This window comes from Orbicella faveolata, unplaced genomic scaffold (genome assembly GCF_042242905.1).
Source record: "Orbicella faveolata isolate gen_17 unplaced genomic scaffold, um_ofav_v1 contig_48, whole genome shotgun sequence".
Taxonomy (NCBI): domain Eukaryota; kingdom Metazoa; phylum Cnidaria; class Anthozoa; order Scleractinia; family Merulinidae; genus Orbicella; species Orbicella faveolata.
Genome location: NW_028301578.1, coordinates 8,411,252 through 8,428,486, shown reverse-complemented (window position 1 = coordinate 8,428,486; position 17,235 = coordinate 8,411,252). Strand labels below are relative to the sequence as shown.

The following is a 17,235-nucleotide window of genomic DNA, read 5'->3' as shown; positions in this document are numbered from 1 at the left end:
GTTCACGCTCATGGAACATATAGTGTTAAAATCGGGGCGCACTTGTGTTCTGCCCTGTCGTTCTGATACCTAAAAACAACTTACCATTGCGTAAGTGTACATTGTTGCTGCCATCCCACGATACCACCTATCATAACAGTTTGGCAGCAATAACCTGAGCACCTCAGTTAGTCTGGACACCAGACCTTGCTCTTCTCCGACATTCCAGAGGCGATGATATTTTATAGCCCAAGCAGCCAATAATCCCTAAATTACGAAAGCAATACACGTCATTCTATCATACTGTCTAATTACATAAGGAGGCAGCGTGGCCGAGTGGTTAGGACGCCGGACTTGAAATCCGGAGGCCGCGGGTTCAAGTCCCGCTCTGACCACTAAGCTGGAGTTGTTTCTCGGTAGACCCTAGTTCAACTCCTCAGTCATGCTTGTAAATAGCCAACTGGTCTGCCTCCCGCCAGTTGGGATTTTTAAGCCTTTTATGTTTAGTCGATATATTTGTTTCTTTCAGTTAAAGTGGCATGCTTGTGAACTAGTTAGGTGTAGCTAAGCGCATTGACCACTATAAACAAACAACAACATACAAACAATAGCCTCTCTTTGGCGCAAAAATATGCTGGGATATTTGTCCACGAACATTATCTTTTCCGAGAAGCAAAAAGTTTTCCGAGAGCTGCGCTCTCGGAAAACTGTGAACTTTGAGAAGTTGGGGAATATTTATTCAAATGACGCGTTGACCAATCGCTCGAAAACGACGAAAATATTTGATGGGTTATAAAACTGGTTATATTTACAGCAAAGAGGGAAGTAACGCACTTCAATAGGACTGAACTCGTATACCAGTAATAAGAAAATAAGGGTACCTTTTGCTCTGAGACCAGAACCCGCAATTTACCAAGTTCTGCTTCCTTCCTTGCCCGGTTTTCCGCTTGGTAGCTATTAGTGTATGGGAACACTAATACCCTACCCTCCAGTCTGAAAATTGAATTGATTCCGTGACAGTATAAAAACCACAATCGGTACAATTCCACATATCCATCTATTTCATAACAAAACTGCGAATATACAGGAATTTACCATTATTCTAGTGAAAATGGCTCACCTCTCGAGACGATGATCACGAATGCTAATAAATTGTTGCAATTAATTATAAAGTTTTGATTAACACATGTTGATACCTTTCTGGTACTAGTTGGTTTGAAGTCAACAAGAGACTCCCACGTGGCATTTTCTTCCCAGTATTCTTTGAACCCTGAGACAGACCTCCCTGTAGCTGCAGAAGGAACTCTGAATTTGCAGCGGTAAATCTGGCATCGTCTAAAATGCCCAACCAAGTGGTTTTGCTCATTCGTTCCATAAGTACTTTTCTAAGTGTGAAATGAATACAAGTAGCAATCCAACGTAACTAAAAGATGTTTTTATGACTTATTCATAACCCTGAGGGGACACTCTCATGTGAAAACTTCGAGGATGCTGCTCAGAAAATGTGAATTAAACCCCTAAAGGAGACCAATCTGAGCGTGGCTCGAGCTTTATTTGACTACTAAGAAATACCACTTAAAGTGGAATAGGTTGGTTACCAGTCGCTGTTCAGGAAAGGAGCCCGCGCTGGTAGACCCCTCTCGAGAGACCCAGGATTCACCATTTTAGCAAATCAGTTCAATTATGCACAAAGTATGAGGGATCGCATGAAAACGAAAATTTGGTTTTGTTCTATATCTCTGGTTAAATAAATGAAAGTGCCTCAGACATTAAATAAAAGTCTACATTCATAACACAATTGTGCTCAAACGTTTTCTTAGCGATACTTGTTATGACACTTACAAAGACGTTCCAGACGTGATACCGTCACCCCCAGCCATTAACAGGGGATGACTTTCTCCAACAAGTCCCATTGCCTTAGCAATAATCTTTGCTGAAGTTGATTTTCCTACATTCATGAGGTTTCCACTCGTAATGAGTCCCACGTTGCCTTCATCTACACGAAAAATTGTATTACATCAGCAACTTAATAAGACTGAATATCAGTTATGTAATTCATTTTTACATTTTCAACGAGAATCTTGGTGAAAAAGCGGTTTTGTTCCAAATCGGAACTTGATGTTCTTGTCAAATTGCTTAAATTTCTGAAGTCCATAACTCTATAATTGTTTCTCAGGCAAGTTTAGTTAATAGAATGTAAGTACATGTACCAGAGACTGCAACATGGGCACTCCTTATTGTCCTCCAGACTGCGAAGGCACTGGCCAGCACGAAGGACGAATAGTTGGCATCAAGCGATTGCCCCAAGGCGATGTAACTTTGGAGGAAGAAAGGGACAAAATGTTCAGAGTTGCTGCATTGCATAAGTAATTCCTAACTGTTTTGACCTTTCAACATTATGATTCCGTGTTACAACTATTGTAACGACGTGAACAACTGATATAAGTGAACACCTGATTCTCTTCATTGCCTTAGAACTTAGAGTTGCATGTCTCACGTATTGTGACGTAGTTAACCGCATGATTTTTGACAGTCCCTTACATGGTTAATTATAAATTTGGTATACCTGCTATTGTGGCTGGGCGTGTACTTTTTTTGTTAGGAACATGCATGGAGCACCATCCATTTGCAAAATAAAACCTCGTTTTCTTTAGTTAAGTAGTTCCAACTCAGTGCGAAAATAGCGACCCAATCGATCCTACCGATAACGACTTCCACGTCTAGTATGCATGTCTGTTTTCTAATACCGTAAGGTTTAGCTTCTCCTTTCTTTGTTTATTCCACAAATTACAAGGACTCAGGGACACAGAACAGAAGCCTTTACCTTTTTACTGCCTCTGCCAAGGAATCCTCGCGTAGAAGACAAGAATCTATCTCAACGGAAAGATCACTTAATGACGGATGAAATATTTTTCTTTGCGCGTTCTCCTCGACTATTCGTCCATCTAAAATGTGGAGCTGTTGAAAAAGAAAACCATATCAAGAAATACAGTAACTGTAGTTATCGTAAAAAATTCGTTCCAAATCTCCCCAACATTGCAGAGAGTCCTGCCAAAAAGTTCAATCACTCTTTACGAAACTGACCTTAGCACTTTGCTTTAATTATGCAAGAGATTCCGAACGTAAGAGGAAAAAAAAGAACATCGCTGACATTATCGGCACCGGTAGTCCCGGGGAGGGACTCCCATACAAAAGGGAGGGGGATGTTCGTCGGAAATTCTGTAAAGAAACCTTAAGAGGTACCAAGATCCTATTTTGTGGGCGTGGCTTGAAAATCGTTCTCCCCCAAGAGATACTACATCTTACATAATCCATTATACATTATCTCCTGAAATTTTCTTCTAGCTTAATACCCTTTTTGGTACCGCAAAAGCTCCCGCTGTGGAACTTAACACCCTAAGAGATACCAAAACCGGTTTTTTGTTTTAAACCCCTAAAAGGTACGACGAGCAACCCCGTCATTTTTATATGGGAGTTTCTCCCCGGGAGGGGGCCGATAGTGCGTACAAAAATAAAACCTTGGAGAAAAGAAGCAGAAAGAGCTACTTTGATTTACGTGACATCCTACATACGTTTTCTGACAACACCCAGTAGCCATCTCCCTGGTACCCCACGTGTTTTAATTCTTGGATGGTCATACAATCGCCAAATTCGAAGTCGTCTTTGAGCATTTTGTAAAAGCTAATGACATCCTTCGGGGTACAATCCCCAAATATAGTGAATGTTCCTCCTCCATACGCTTGGCGCAAAGCACTGACTAACCGAGTCCTTCCCGACTCAAATGCACTGGACGAGATTATCGCTTTCCTGAACCAAGAGAAAAAAGAATAGCAGGGAAATAAGCTAAAAAGGGATTAACACTTTCTCACGGCTTTAGTTATAAAATTTATGCTGGTCTCCTCGAGAAAGGTAGAAATTGGTTGACAGACGAAGGTAAGAATTCTGAAATTAAACTAATCTCGCGAAAAAAGAAAATAACTTAGCGGTTTCTTTCATATATCACTGATTCCTAGGCTCTCTTTTTAAAATCGAGTGCATCACATACTGATCACGTTTATCTCCCCTCAAAGTAGATTAGGGACGTATAATTCCACAGTAAATGCTGAAAAGAAACCTTTAAACGTCAAACTATGCAGTAAGCAGTCTATGATCGTGACGTGCAATCTAAGTAAAAAAAAAAAAATACAAATACCTTGTTACTAATTCCTGACTAACAACAGAGCTTATTTCCACGACCCATCTACCCTCCACGGCGTCCTCTTGGTCTAACTGAGCGACGAATTTCAACTCAAAATCGGCCCAGTCGCACCAATTACCATCTTGGGATCTTTTACGAGTAACACCGTCCTTGCATATAAACGACGAATTCTATAGCCGAATGAATATCAGGGGTAAGCAAGCGAGGTTTTCAGCTAGAATTACGTGATTTGTAGCTTGTGGCTAAGCATTAGTGGTATTCGTTGATTTCTAGTGGATTGTGTTAGGCTGAGCAAAACCTTCAACGATGAGACATCTTTTGACTTTGCGACAGCCCTTTCGAGTCGCCATTTTAATGTCACGAAACGCAAAAGGTTGGAAATTTAAACGTGATCTACTACAAAACGAAGAACACTGTCGAACTTAAATTTTCTAAACCATCACATTCTTAGAGGATTAATTATGTCTGATGAAACTAAAATCTCACAAGCAAGGTAATTTTTATTTTGAAATAAACAATATCACGGTGAAAAGCGGCAACGCCCTTTCCTCCTTTATTTATTTTATTCTCTGTCCCTCACCCCCTCCCCTGCCCTTCACCTTTTCTGCAAAAATGTCGAGCCAACTCTTACTTCTTGTTGGAAGATTTTCTTCGTCATAAATTTGTGGCGGTTCGCTCAAAAAAGGTGCGCGTACAATTTTTTTTCTGAAGGACTCATGGGAAGGTAGTATGAAAATCACTCATTCGTTGTGGTGAACATGTGATCGCTCACGGTTACCCGTGGGATATTTAAAGGATCTGGATGTGTTATTACGCTGCGTGAATACGAATCTTTGAAATCGCTGATAAAAGGCCATGGAAACGTAAAAAAACTCAAGATAAATCAAAGAAGCAAATTTCGCTAAAGGTAAGCAAGGATATTGCACATCTGGCTGTTTAAGGAAGAGAAAGAACTATTTCAATTTTAGTATCAAGGCATTCTTCACACGTGTTTTCTGTAGAATACGGATTTCATTCAGTTGGGTGAATTGTCTGAAATTTAGTAGCTAATATTCATGCCCAATCGCTTAAGTACTCATAAATTTGCTACCTGCTTCCTTGGAAAAAAGGCAATGATAATCAATTTAACGTTAGATTACTTTACCTCTTCCCCCACATTAGAAGACTCCATGATGCGAGATCCAAAGGGGACTATTAATAACACCAATCACCCAGATGAGTGTGATTAGCCAATCAGAGTTACGTTTCCCACGACACATACCGTAAAAATTTCGGTCACACGCCCTGGGCTTATACAACATCATGTGGGGTTTTACGGGATGTTAAGATTCATACGAAATAAGTTGCTAAGATTCATATGAAAGCGCTTAAGTATTCGTAAATTTGCTACCTGCTTGACTGGAGAAATTTAGTAATAATCAAATTTAAGTTAAATGAATTACTTTACTTCTTCCTCTATATCGGAAGACTCCATGATGCGAGATCAAAAAGGGCTATTAATAACAGCAATCACGCAAATATGAGAAGGATTACCCAATCAAAATTAACTTTCCCACGACACATTCCGGTTGTTATAAGCCCTGAGATTATTCAACTCGTCTCCCAATACAGCTGGGACGCTCCCCCACCCCCCCCCCCCCTCCGCCCTCCCCACAATCCCCGTTGCAAATTTGATCGATAAAATATTCTGCTGGGTATCTCTGTACGTTGTATACACTCATAAAGGCTTGAGAACGTCAATCGTCTTCAAACTATATTATCAAGCATCAAGTCCAAAATAACAATTGGCTCGTCTATGCTAATATAAAAGGCTAGTAGCTACAAATACAACTTTCTGACAACAAGTGACACTAGTAATAACATTTAAATTATACTTGCTGCGCAAAAAGGCTTTTCAATACATTCACAAAAATTATTGCCCAGTTTGCCCCTCAACCAAGATGGTGCCAGAAACCGTCCTATTATCAGTTGAAAGAACTGAAAGGCACAAATATTTGGAGACAAAACTTTTACTCCAGTAAACACTGCATTTGCCGTTTTGCGCAAAAATACTTCAATTTTCTAACTTGCACAGACGTGTCTGATATCCGTGTGAAAGCAATTAGGTAAGTACAATTTTGGCATTGCGATCGCGGTGTGATCGTTTGGCACATAAAGGGTTACTTTTAAATAATGCTCTTTGACAGCACCGCAACCATTGCTTTTGGGTCATGGAAGCCGGTTTAGGCGACCCAGCAGTGCTAAATGAACCTTTGCAATGATTATTGATATTCCAAATGGGGCATTTCTCTGAACTTGAGTATTCTTGCCGTATTTAGATAATGTCCAAAAGAGGGAAAGGGACTTGCTTGTCCTGCCAGCATGAGTACGCAAACAAGTACAAACCAGAGTTTTGCGAATGTGGATTTTACCTTGGTGGGAAGTACGTTCCGTCCGCGGCCGCAGCCAAAAAAGCAAAGTCAATTCCAATTCCAGATGCCGTCGAGGTTATAACAAACGTATATTCATCAAAAACAAGCTCTAGAAATGATCGCTGCCTGACTGTTAGAGAAGGATTAAATTGGATCTGTTTGCATCCTGATTGTTTAAAGAATAGGGCAGTCTTCGTGTCTGGTGAAAGGGCAGAAATGTTTGCTTGTAAGCATGTTAACCTTGTGAAAAGTGGCCCCGTTTCAAAACCCTTGGACATTTGGACACCGACAGACTTTGACATTGGCAACTACGAGGCCGGCGACATTGTACAAACACAAATGAAAAAGGTTGTTGAAAGTCTAAAGACAGCTTCTCCTGCCGTTATCACCGTTTGTGAGGACAGATTTGTGGTGTATGGTTCTCCAACAGCAACTAACACTATTGGTTACTGCCACGTACGAAAAGAGGGGACAAACCTGTTGTGTGCAAGTAAAGATTGCAAGGCGTGCGTTGCAAGATGCAAAAAAGGGAAGCAAAAAGGTGTTTGCCTTCATCTGCATTTGCTGTTGTTGTACAACAAGGTAACACAAAAGGTGTTCTCGGAGCTTCCTGACGATCAATCTGTACAGGAACCATCTGACCCTAGCGCGGTGGCAGGGCCCAGCAGTCAGTCTGATCCTCCGGCACCTCAACCTGCAACAGAGTATTCAAGCGCATCGAGAAAAGCGACCATAAAGGTTATTTCCAATAGAGCTTTGCCCTACGAAATACCAAAGGAAACGATATGTCTTATTGATCGCCTCGATGCCATAACTCTTCTTGGAGTGCCAAATCAAGGGGGTTGGCCGCTGGAATTTGCCCCCGAAGAAGGGAAGTGTGACTGTGGCTCGGTGCTAGGATCCCTGCGTTACCACCCTGGATCAAACGGAGAAGTCAAAGGGAAGGCTTATCTCTTCACAAAAATGAATCCATTTAGGATGGTATCTATTTATGTTCGGCAATGTACAGGCTGCAAAGCCATGCATCAAGCTGACACACTCAAAATGGGTGAGACGATATTATTTTTAACCAATTTTTATTGATGTTATAATTTCAGATGTATTATATTTACTAATTAGAGATGTGTTTTCTCTCCGCTTGATAATATCCTCTAACCTACTGTGTTGTGTTCTTTCTCGCAGTGTACAACGACAGCCTCGAGAGACAAAAATAAAATCAGTTAATTTAAAGGCAAATTCTTTTTAAAATTTAAAAACGATCTCTGGCTGAAACGGTTAAAAAACACAAGCTATCGACTGTCTGAACTACAGTCTTCGACGGATAAAATGTGAATGACAAGAAGTAAAGAAAAAGAAAAAAAATTGAATAAAATTGCGTGAAATTGCGAAATAATAAAAACGAAAATCATTCTGAATGTTTTGCTCTCTGCACTGGGAGTCAGTTTGGTATGCCACGCTTCCACTGTCTTTCTTGTTTTAAAACCACATTAATCAATGATAGAAGCCTTTTTAAATTCAATAGCGTGATCGTGTGACCAGGATTTACAATCCTTGAGCCTTTGCCGCTGCTTTGACTTTTCTGAAATGTTCCTTTTTTTCTGGTGTTGACAGTTCTTTTTTCTTTTTGAATGTCCTTTTTTTTCTGTGGTTCAGGCAGTCGAAAGCTTGTAATTTTCTAATCGTTTCAGCCAGAGATCATTTTTAAATTTTACCATGTTTTATCCTGCCTGCGGCCCTTCAATATTTTTACAATTTCATTTTATTATTTTTAACACTAAAATATTGGGTTTTCAGGTCTCCTTAACATCAGCGACAAAGTGTTGATTTCCCTTGACATTCTGTTAGAGTGGAGGGAACATTTTAAGCGAGGACACCCAATTTCAAATGTTATTGATGCAGCAGTCACAGTTTTGGCTGTTAAGTCACAGGTAGGCTAAGACTCGATTTCTCTCAACTTCCGGGTTCGCATACATAGTAAAGTTACAAATCACAAGAAACGTAATTTTTACTTCACAGACTCAGCTGTCGGAAGGAGAACTCCGATATGTCAAAGAGCTGTTGTACAACGGATTCTATTCATTTGAAGCTATTACAGTCAGAGATCTTGATTCCGTTATCTGTGGAATTTGTGGCATAGCAGGAGAGGTCTACCTTGGCGACGGGAACGAAAAGAACTGCTGCAGTAGTAAGCACGTAAGAGTTATACCGCTAAATTTAATTTTGTCATTTATACACCTTCAAATATAACAATGAATAATAACATAACATAATATAATGGTTATGATACAAATCATTTAATGAGTTCAGTGGCGGATCAAGAGGAGGGGCCAGGTCCCCCCGCCCCTTATTTTGTTTAAAAAAAGAAAAAACACAGAAGGAAGAAAAGCCGACAGGGCAAGCAGAACAAAACCGAGCCCCCCGCTTAGCTCCGCCACTGGGGTTTCCTCTTTAATACCATACGTTGGTTACTTTGAGCAAGTTTGCTTTAAACGTATAAAATTTCTAATCACGGATAGAACGTAACATGTATCAAGAGCATTTGTCTGAAACGGTATGACAAGCAAACCAAGCCAATGATCATCAGTGCCTACTTCTGTTTTGGTGCATTATTTCTTCGGTGCGAAAAACCTCTTTTCTCATTTTCAGGTAGCATTCCCCAAAGAACCTCAAATCCCAGCCAGGAAAATACAGTCACTAGAAGAAATGCTTCACGAATTGAAACTTTATTGGCTTGAGAAAAGTACATTTACAAGGGTGCTCACCGAGCCAACCTATGATGCTTCAACACTTCCACCGGTTATTGCACCATCATTAAGATCAGATGAAGTGGTCAACACAGAGGCTGAGAAGAAGAGCGTGTACCTGTCAAGTCAAGTCGATGGTGAGAAAAACAATCATTTTACTATCAACAGTCAGTTTGCAATAAAATACAGCAAGCGTTCCCGTACGAAAAAAGAGCTCTTTCCGCATTCCAGCCGCGCGAAAAGTAATGCTAGTGCAAAAAATTCTGTTGAGAAATATTTCTACTTTGTCAGTTCCCGACTGTAAAGTACTTTTTACCTTCCTTAATAACTTTTTTTCATCATAATGTAAAAAGGAATATTATCATTGATTTCCCTTCACCTGAATGCGGCTTACTTGCGAGTTATCACACAAGCTACAATTAAGACACTTACACACAGCAACCCTCTTCTCGCCCCAACATTACCTTGTCAGATCGTATTAATTAACTACCGTCCTTAAGGCAAAAAAACTACCCGCTTTTACAGCTTTTATACAGTTTGTATATATTTACTTTTTATTTTTGAAAGATTTAGTGCGTTGAATAAAAATAGAGACTTGATGTCTTCGTCTTTCTCTCCTCGGTAAGGCAAAAAATTAAACCTTTTTGGTTCCAAATAGGTGATCAAGCAGCACTTCATAATCTCATCAAAAGGGGGGAGATTGAAATGGCAAAGATCCAAGAGTACTCTGCTGGGCAACTCAAAGAATTTTGCAAGACCTGCAAAATTCCTTACTCAGGAAAATCGCAGGTAAACTAGTGCATATCTATAATTCATTTATACCCTACATAATGACTGTAAATATTACAGTTCTCCCCTGTTAAGGTCAGCAAAAAACGACACCTAACACTATGGCTTTAGTTTCATATTTTAAAACTTTAGGATACACCAAACCACGCATCCTAAAAATTAAAATGACCCAATGATCAATTCCCTACTTTCTGTTGGACTGGCATCTGATCCAGCAGGAAAATAAAATACTCTATGTCACCTAAAGCTACTGAAAGTGAGGTAAGTTTGGGCAGCACACGCACTCTGACAAGACAACGTTTCTTTGAACTTTTTTTAGAAGATCAAATATAATATATAGATAAAAATTATACACAGAGTAGCTACTTGTAGGTGGTCAACATTTATTAATTGAAAATATACACACAAGTCAGAAGATGGGCTCAACTAAATTATTCAAATGTCAACATCTTAATTATGGTTAGAGAATACAGAGCAAATAAATATATCTGTATTATCAATTATCAATTATCAGACAAAATTACACTATCAGATATGACACAACCTAAGTAAACCCCTCTCAAACTCTGGCAAGTAAAAAATCTTTACTATGATTTCATTTCAGGCAAAGATGAGATCAGACATATATGCACTATATAAAGGAATATTATATGGATTTTGTCCATGTCATGGATACAACAAAAAGGAGGGTAAAACTGGAGGGTTCTACCATATGGTTTGCAGGCATGGGGTAAGCTACAGTAAATCAGGCTATGCTGTTCATAATAAAACAAACCCCTTTGTTAATCAGGGTATATGGCTAGCATACTATAATAAGGCAAATCTCTATGTTCAGGGTTAGATTAAATATCCAAGACAAGCTGATTAACAAGACCACCAAATACCATCAATGTCTCACGAACACAAACCTACATTTCTGAAATAGTATGTATTTGGGAGTTTATTCCTACATGGAAGAAACATGGCCGCCATGCTGGACTACATGTGTGCCGGTCCAGTCCAGGCTTCCGAAGCCATGGAATACCCCGCGGATACTATGACAATTTTGCAGATTTTTTATTCACTGAAAATGTTTTCTTTGAAATTTTATGCAATAGTGCACTGTGGCATCAAAGACACTAGTGCTGTCAGAGTCTGTCCGGGATGCTTCAGATCTCTATCTATCTGTCAAGTACAAGCCCATTGTCCTGATTAATGACTCCCCATGTGGCTTTGTGAGACACCTGGAGATCAGAGAACCCCAGTTAACAAAGAAACTGTGGGGGGATTATTCTGGTTGTTTTGAAAAGCCAGATTATGCAAAGACAATCTTGTCGGTAAGGAAAGCAAAAGCTTGCTGTGAATATAATAAATAAGTAAGGATAGTAATAACATTTATGAAAAACATATTTAGAAAATAAAAATAGCAAACATTATAAGGTTATCCTGATTTTTCAGAGAAGAAGAAAATGCATTTTCTACTTTGATGACTAAGAATAATATATTTATTAGTAGTAATTAAAGTAACTGGACTGAGCAGAGAACAATTCATGGAGTAATTGGGTGAGTAATTTCAAAATTGGATGAGCGAGAAACGCTTGGCCGACTTGAATTATGAGCACGATTACTCACTGAATTGTACGACACAAGGTCCAATTACTAATTAATCATATGAATAATCATTTATAAAAAAATTTTGAAATTTAAAAGGTCTTTAGAAAAACTTGCTTTAAGCACAAAAGTCAGTAGCGCTTTCCATAAGTTTTACACACTGTAGGGAATATAAGGAAGGAAGCCATCAAAGCAAGCATAATTGATGTGCAAATCATGTGGCTATCCAATTACAGGTGTCCAATCACAACATTTTGTAATTGGATACCTGTAGGACACCCATGTGGTCACGTGCCTATTATGTGACAAATAAGCGCACAGAGAACCAATCACAATCAAGAATTTTGTTATAGATACGATTAACATTATTATAATAGTATGACTAATATAAACTAAACATGCCAATATTACATACCATATACAAAGTCATGAAAAATACTTAGATCGGTTCTTCTCAACTTATAAATGACAGGACCACAATTTTCCAGAACTTGTGCCAGCAGAGTACAAAATGGCCCCCAGTATTAACCATGTGTCCACTACAAGTCATACAGTTGGTGACGATGTACAACATCCCTACACTGGAACAACCAGAAGATTTGTGCTACAGGACAGATTTCATGCATCAAGCAAGCCTCACAAATCCCCACTGTGTCTTTTCCATGACATTAACCTATGTCAGCAGGCCAACTGTATAACAACAAGTACCCAGGAATCTGAAAATGCAAGGAAAAACCAGTCCAGGTTGAGGAGTACTTGTTCGCAAAACTTTGGTTTGCACTTTTTGTTTAACTTTTTGATGGACTTTTACCAAAACGAGGCCATTGTCGCAGCACAAAGAAGTTCCCTCAAGGTTCATTTGAAACCTACAGAAAAGATTGAAAGGGACCAATTCCATCGATTTGCTATTATAAAGAGCTAACTTCAAACTTACAAGTCAGTGTTACCCTTTCTGATTGTGCAGCTGAAAAACCTTTGCTGTAGACTCAATTCCGATTCTTTGAATTTAGCCAGTGGTATTTAAGGAAACTGTTTTAAACTGTTGACTATGTTAATACTAGTTGCTTAATCTTGTTTATTTGCTGCCAGAATTAAATAACTTACCGAATGGGTGATACAAGGAAAGCAGGAGAAATCAGTTCAGTGAGTTGTCAGTGTTTTAGTAGTAGAGACTTTAGTAGTAGAGACTTAAGTAGTAGTAGTGGTAGTAGAGACTTAATTTTATGAGGGTGACACTTAATAGCAAATCAAAAACCTTACGAACACGTGGCCCTCCGAAATTACAATAATAACGTCTAGTGAATTTACAAATCTACAATTAAAAATTTACGAGTAAATATTAAAGAACGTAGTTAAAATAAGAATTTTAGTGTTAAAGAGCTAGGTATTTCACAGTTTGAAACTGATCCAAGCAGAAGCTAATTGTTTTTGTTGAAATAAAAATATCTAAAGAACACTTAAAGGCATTATCACAATTCTTAGCCATGAAAAGTGGCTGCGGAAAAGTGTCCATGTCCATAGAATTTGTTTCCTTTTTAAATACAATCAGTTATTCCAGGTGGATGAGGTGAATAATAGTTTAAAATTTCACTATCATAGTATTAACTGTGTCAGCTTTCTTAAACTAAACATGTGCATGAATCATCTATAAATAAGTTGAATAAAGTGTTGTTTTGAAATTCGTGGAAAATTACTGCTTAAAGCGCGTTTAGGGAACATCTACACTTAAAACGCAAAAATGCCAAAATTCAACCGCAATGCAGGACTGTTACAATTATTTGTATATAGATTAACTGTTACCAGGCTTTTAAAACTGAAAAGGAAAACATACCGCTCCAACGCTACTCATGATTGCATCTGTTTACCCTTCACGATTATCGTCCGCCATTTTGAATTTTAAGCGACCTATTGTTTTCGATTGTTTGATCGAACCAATCAGGAGAGACCTTGTAAGAGCTGCGTACTATCTGATATTTCACCAAGGAGATAGCGCAAGGTTTCTTGCCGTAGTGACATTTTCTAGTTTATCTTCTTTTAGGCTGTGTTGGTTTGACGAGAATAGGATGCCCTATTTTTTTTTTTTTTTTTTTTTTTTTTTTTTTCAAAATTACAGTTTGAATTTGATCCATTTTTGCGTGTCTCATCGAGCTGAACGATATGGGTGTCGTTTAAGTCTCGTTAAATGCCTGGCTCGAGCTCACTGGATATAAAAGTTGGTTTGACACATTATGAAGACATATACTTATAAATAACAGTGGTGTTTGTTTTGTGCAGAGATTTTTTGTTCTTGCTTATTTGATTTTAATCTAGGTGTTGACAATGGCCATCACGGGTCTCCACTCGGGTGAACCGAAAATTCCCTATTTAAAACACGAAAAATTTAACAGATCTTATCGGACGGATTGTGGTTTTAGTATAAGTACATGAATGTCTCACAACACACAAGAAATGCCGGACCATTCTTACAGAGACTGCCTCTTAAATTAAAGAAAAAATAAATAAACAGTTCAACAGAGCTTACATTTCTTGTTTATACACGATCTAAAATCCAGGGTCAACATTGCGTAAAACTTAATTACCAACATAACAGTCAAATCATCACTGAGAGTCACCCAAAGGTGTGTTGTGTTTTACTGCCTTCCTTAATACCAAACGACGACCTTATTTTGTCGAGATGAAGTCAAGCTTTTTCTTACTCCTGGCCAGTTGTTTCCTCGGCAGAGTTGCTGCGAAAACCACTCAGACCGATACATACAAACAGGTCGATGATGGCAAGATTGTACTGCACCAGATATTTCACCCGTCGGGAACAGTCAATTGCAAAGAGGAAATCTCTTCGCTGAGGAAAGAAGTGGAAATGCTGAGAAAAGATCTGACCCATCTATTGGACAAGAATGAAACCCAAGGTAAAGGAGCGATTTGTTAGTTAATTTATACCTGATCTTTTCTGGTGTTTTCATAATTGTTTTTATTTATTCAATTGAATAAATTTATCCATTTATGCATAATGCTATCTGTAAGAGTTGCTTTGCTGGGGAAGTCGGGACAATTGGGAAAGCGTTGAAGCTACAATAGAATAAAGTTCAGCAAACAGATGCGACTTTATACTTGGTTTAACTGAATCAGCCACAATTGTTCAGGCGCGCGGCGATCTGAAAGTCATGGCTAATTACAGTGCTGAATCATCAAAACTCGACAGAACCATTGCGTTGCTCCCTTAAGATTTCGGTGTATAACGAGGATTAGGGAAAACTAAAAGAAAACCAGGAATTTATTATTTTCTTTGACAACTTCTAATTTCGTGTATTGAATTTTTTCAGTTACTTTTGTCGATGATCGAAATAATGATTATCATTTACAAACAATATTTATTATAATAGGACACGTCAGCAACTGTATCTTTCACAGTTCAGTGCCTTGTGAATTAAATTTTAATTTAATCAAAATTTGAAAATTAAATAGACCCAATTGACAATTAAAGTTTTGTGAAGGAATGTAACACACTGAATGACTAATCTGTTTTTCAGACCCCTGGATCAAGCTTAACACAGCCCCGGTGTGTTTTGGTGCGAAAGGCAACCAGTTTGGCAAGTTCTCTGTTCCATCCGGTGGCCGCTTGCTGGCAATTAAACTTGTTCATATGTACGGTTACGTCAGGTGCACCACGGGCAACGTCCAATATTGGTCTTACTGGGGCTGCGGTACTGTACATGGAGGCGTGGGAGATCAAGTCAGTGTTGTGGTAACAACCTCTACTAATGGAGTTCTTTTGCCTGCGAGTCAGTTCATCACGGATAGTACACATAAGTGGTTTAGGATTCCCGGATATAATTCGCTGTCTCCTGAGCTCGTTCTGTCTGTGTTCTCCAGTCCCCCGACTGTTACCTCAGGACAAGTGCTACGCTTGTGGTATGGTGAAGATTTAGCGAGTGATGTCGGTGATCGTGACAACGGTGGAACATCTTGTTGTGACGTGTTTGCTCGCCTCATGTGAAACTAGATGATCCGCCTCCTTTTCAGCCTGGCTTTGAAACCCGTTTTAACATATGATATTAAGGGAATGGTGCTGGGTTAATTTTTTGTAGGTTCCTGTGATTTGTTTTTAATTTGAAAAACAAACTTCAGAAACTCAGTAAACTTGCATTGAAATGCCGTGAACATCCGGTGTGTTAGTATCTTAGTTATCTTGTTCATTAAAATCTACTACCTTCTACACATGTTCTAAATTTGGCTCCAAAGGGTAATCATTCTTCAGGGGCGGGTCCAGGATTTTTCCAGGGGAGGAGGGAGGGAGGTTGGGGTTGCAGAATCAATGGGGGGAAGTTCCCAAAATGTTGCATTTTAAGAATTGGAAACTAATTGAAAACCGTTTCGTCAGAAATACTAGCGATGCCATAAACTTAGAAATTACAATGAGGTATCTGTTCAGAGAGTTTGCCCTTATTTCTGCGTAATAATCAAAATCTTTTTCATTGTTTTCTACGTTTTCCCTTCTCCAAAAGGGGTTGGCTTGCCAACTGATCCACCCTCCCTAAATCCGCCCCTGATATTTCATGGTTTGGTGCAGACTGTGATGTGGACAGTGTCAACTTTTGAATGCAGCTTTTTACACTCTATTCATTGCTAGTTCACTTCAAACATTAAAAAGTTAACCAGGAGCAACAAAGTTTTGTTCAACAGTCAACCCTTCAAAATAACAAAATAACATTGGCTTTTGGTCTTGAATTGCAAAGCCCAAATTTCTCTGTTTCTTATGCTCAAATTGGGATTTCCTTCAGCTTTCTTTGGTTGAATCTGCCGAAATTATCACAGTACAACGAATCAAACCAGATAAAAATTTTGAAATTTGCGTTTATTGAGTCTCGGTTAAAAAAACAATGTGGTCTTATTATTTTTTTTTTTCGAAAAAACAAAGAATTATAATTTCACTGCAAAATTGCTTGGATTTTTACGGAAAATCTGGAGGAAATCTGAAGGAAGGTTTTAAGTTTTACGCCGCAACAAATGCGTAATCAAAATAAGAATTTGCTATGGTCAACCTAGACACAGTGCGAGGTGTAGTGGCTAGGATTATTGCCAGTTTCGACGGAAACTATACTCCATGCCCCCTTACCATTTCCCCGGGTTTTTTCCGACATTCTTACAGACTCCGTTATAATACTGGTCGTAGAGAAGTGAACACAATGACCCGCACTTCAGTATCTTGGTTATCGGCTATCAAAGGCAAAAGACACCCCACCGCTCCCTCCCATGTGAAAAGTCAGTCTCCCCAGTTTGTTGTTTTGGCTTTCTCTGCCCGGTTTTCAGGACAAAAATATCTTCGACACATCCTTATTTTCGTTAAAATAATCATTTATTTATAGAACACTTTTTCCATAGGACTGGAATGTGTTTATCATTTCTTTTTTCGTTTTTTTTTTAGCACTGTACATATTTACATTATGTGGACAAACATTTATTACAAAAAAAGAAAAGACTTGGTAAAAAGTTCAAAAACTCTTCGTTCAGAAATATTCTTGTCCAC

The 17,235-nt window shown here is 38.7% G+C and overlaps 1 protein-coding gene, 1 long non-coding RNA gene and 1 other non-coding gene across 3 annotated transcripts; 2 read left to right on the top strand and 1 right to left on the bottom strand.

The window, feature by feature from the left end:
• Positions 1–301: 301 nt before the first annotated feature.
• Trnas-uga (transfer RNA serine (anticodon UGA)) lies at positions 302–374 on the top strand. The gene has a single exon. It is a non-coding gene; the product is annotated as a tRNA-Ser (tRNA).
• An 8,918-nt stretch (positions 375–9,292) lies between these two features.
• Positions 9,293–13,635, bottom strand: LOC110058192 (uncharacterized). The gene is made up of 3 exons (XR_002297639.2): positions 13,543–13,635; positions 12,127–12,577; positions 9,293–11,344 (listed from the first exon to the last, which is right to left on the bottom strand). It is a non-coding gene; the product is annotated as an uncharacterized LOC110058192 (long non-coding RNA).
• Positions 13,636–13,683: 48 nt separating this feature from the next.
• On the top strand, positions 13,684–15,924 carry LOC110057864 (uncharacterized). The gene is made up of 2 exons (XM_020764468.2): positions 13,684–14,617; positions 15,239–15,924. Exons 1-2 carry the CDS (start codon positions 14,386–14,388, stop codon positions 15,703–15,705), a joined length of 699 nt encoding a protein of 232 aa, XP_020620127.2. The 5' UTR covers positions 13,684–14,385; the 3' UTR covers positions 15,706–15,924.
• The last annotated feature ends 1,311 nt before the right edge of the window (positions 15,925–17,235 follow it).

Excerpts from the sequence above, each read along its gene's own strand:
- LOC110057864 (XM_020764468.2), top strand. The coding sequence starts at position 14,386 with ATGAAGTCAAGCTTTTTCTTACTCCTGGCCAGTTGTTTCCTCGGCAGA. Across the intron at positions 14,618-15,238 it reads GGACAAGAATGAAACCCAAG|ACCCCTGGATCAAGCTTAAC; the intron begins GTAAAGGAGCGA and ends TCTGTTTTTCAG.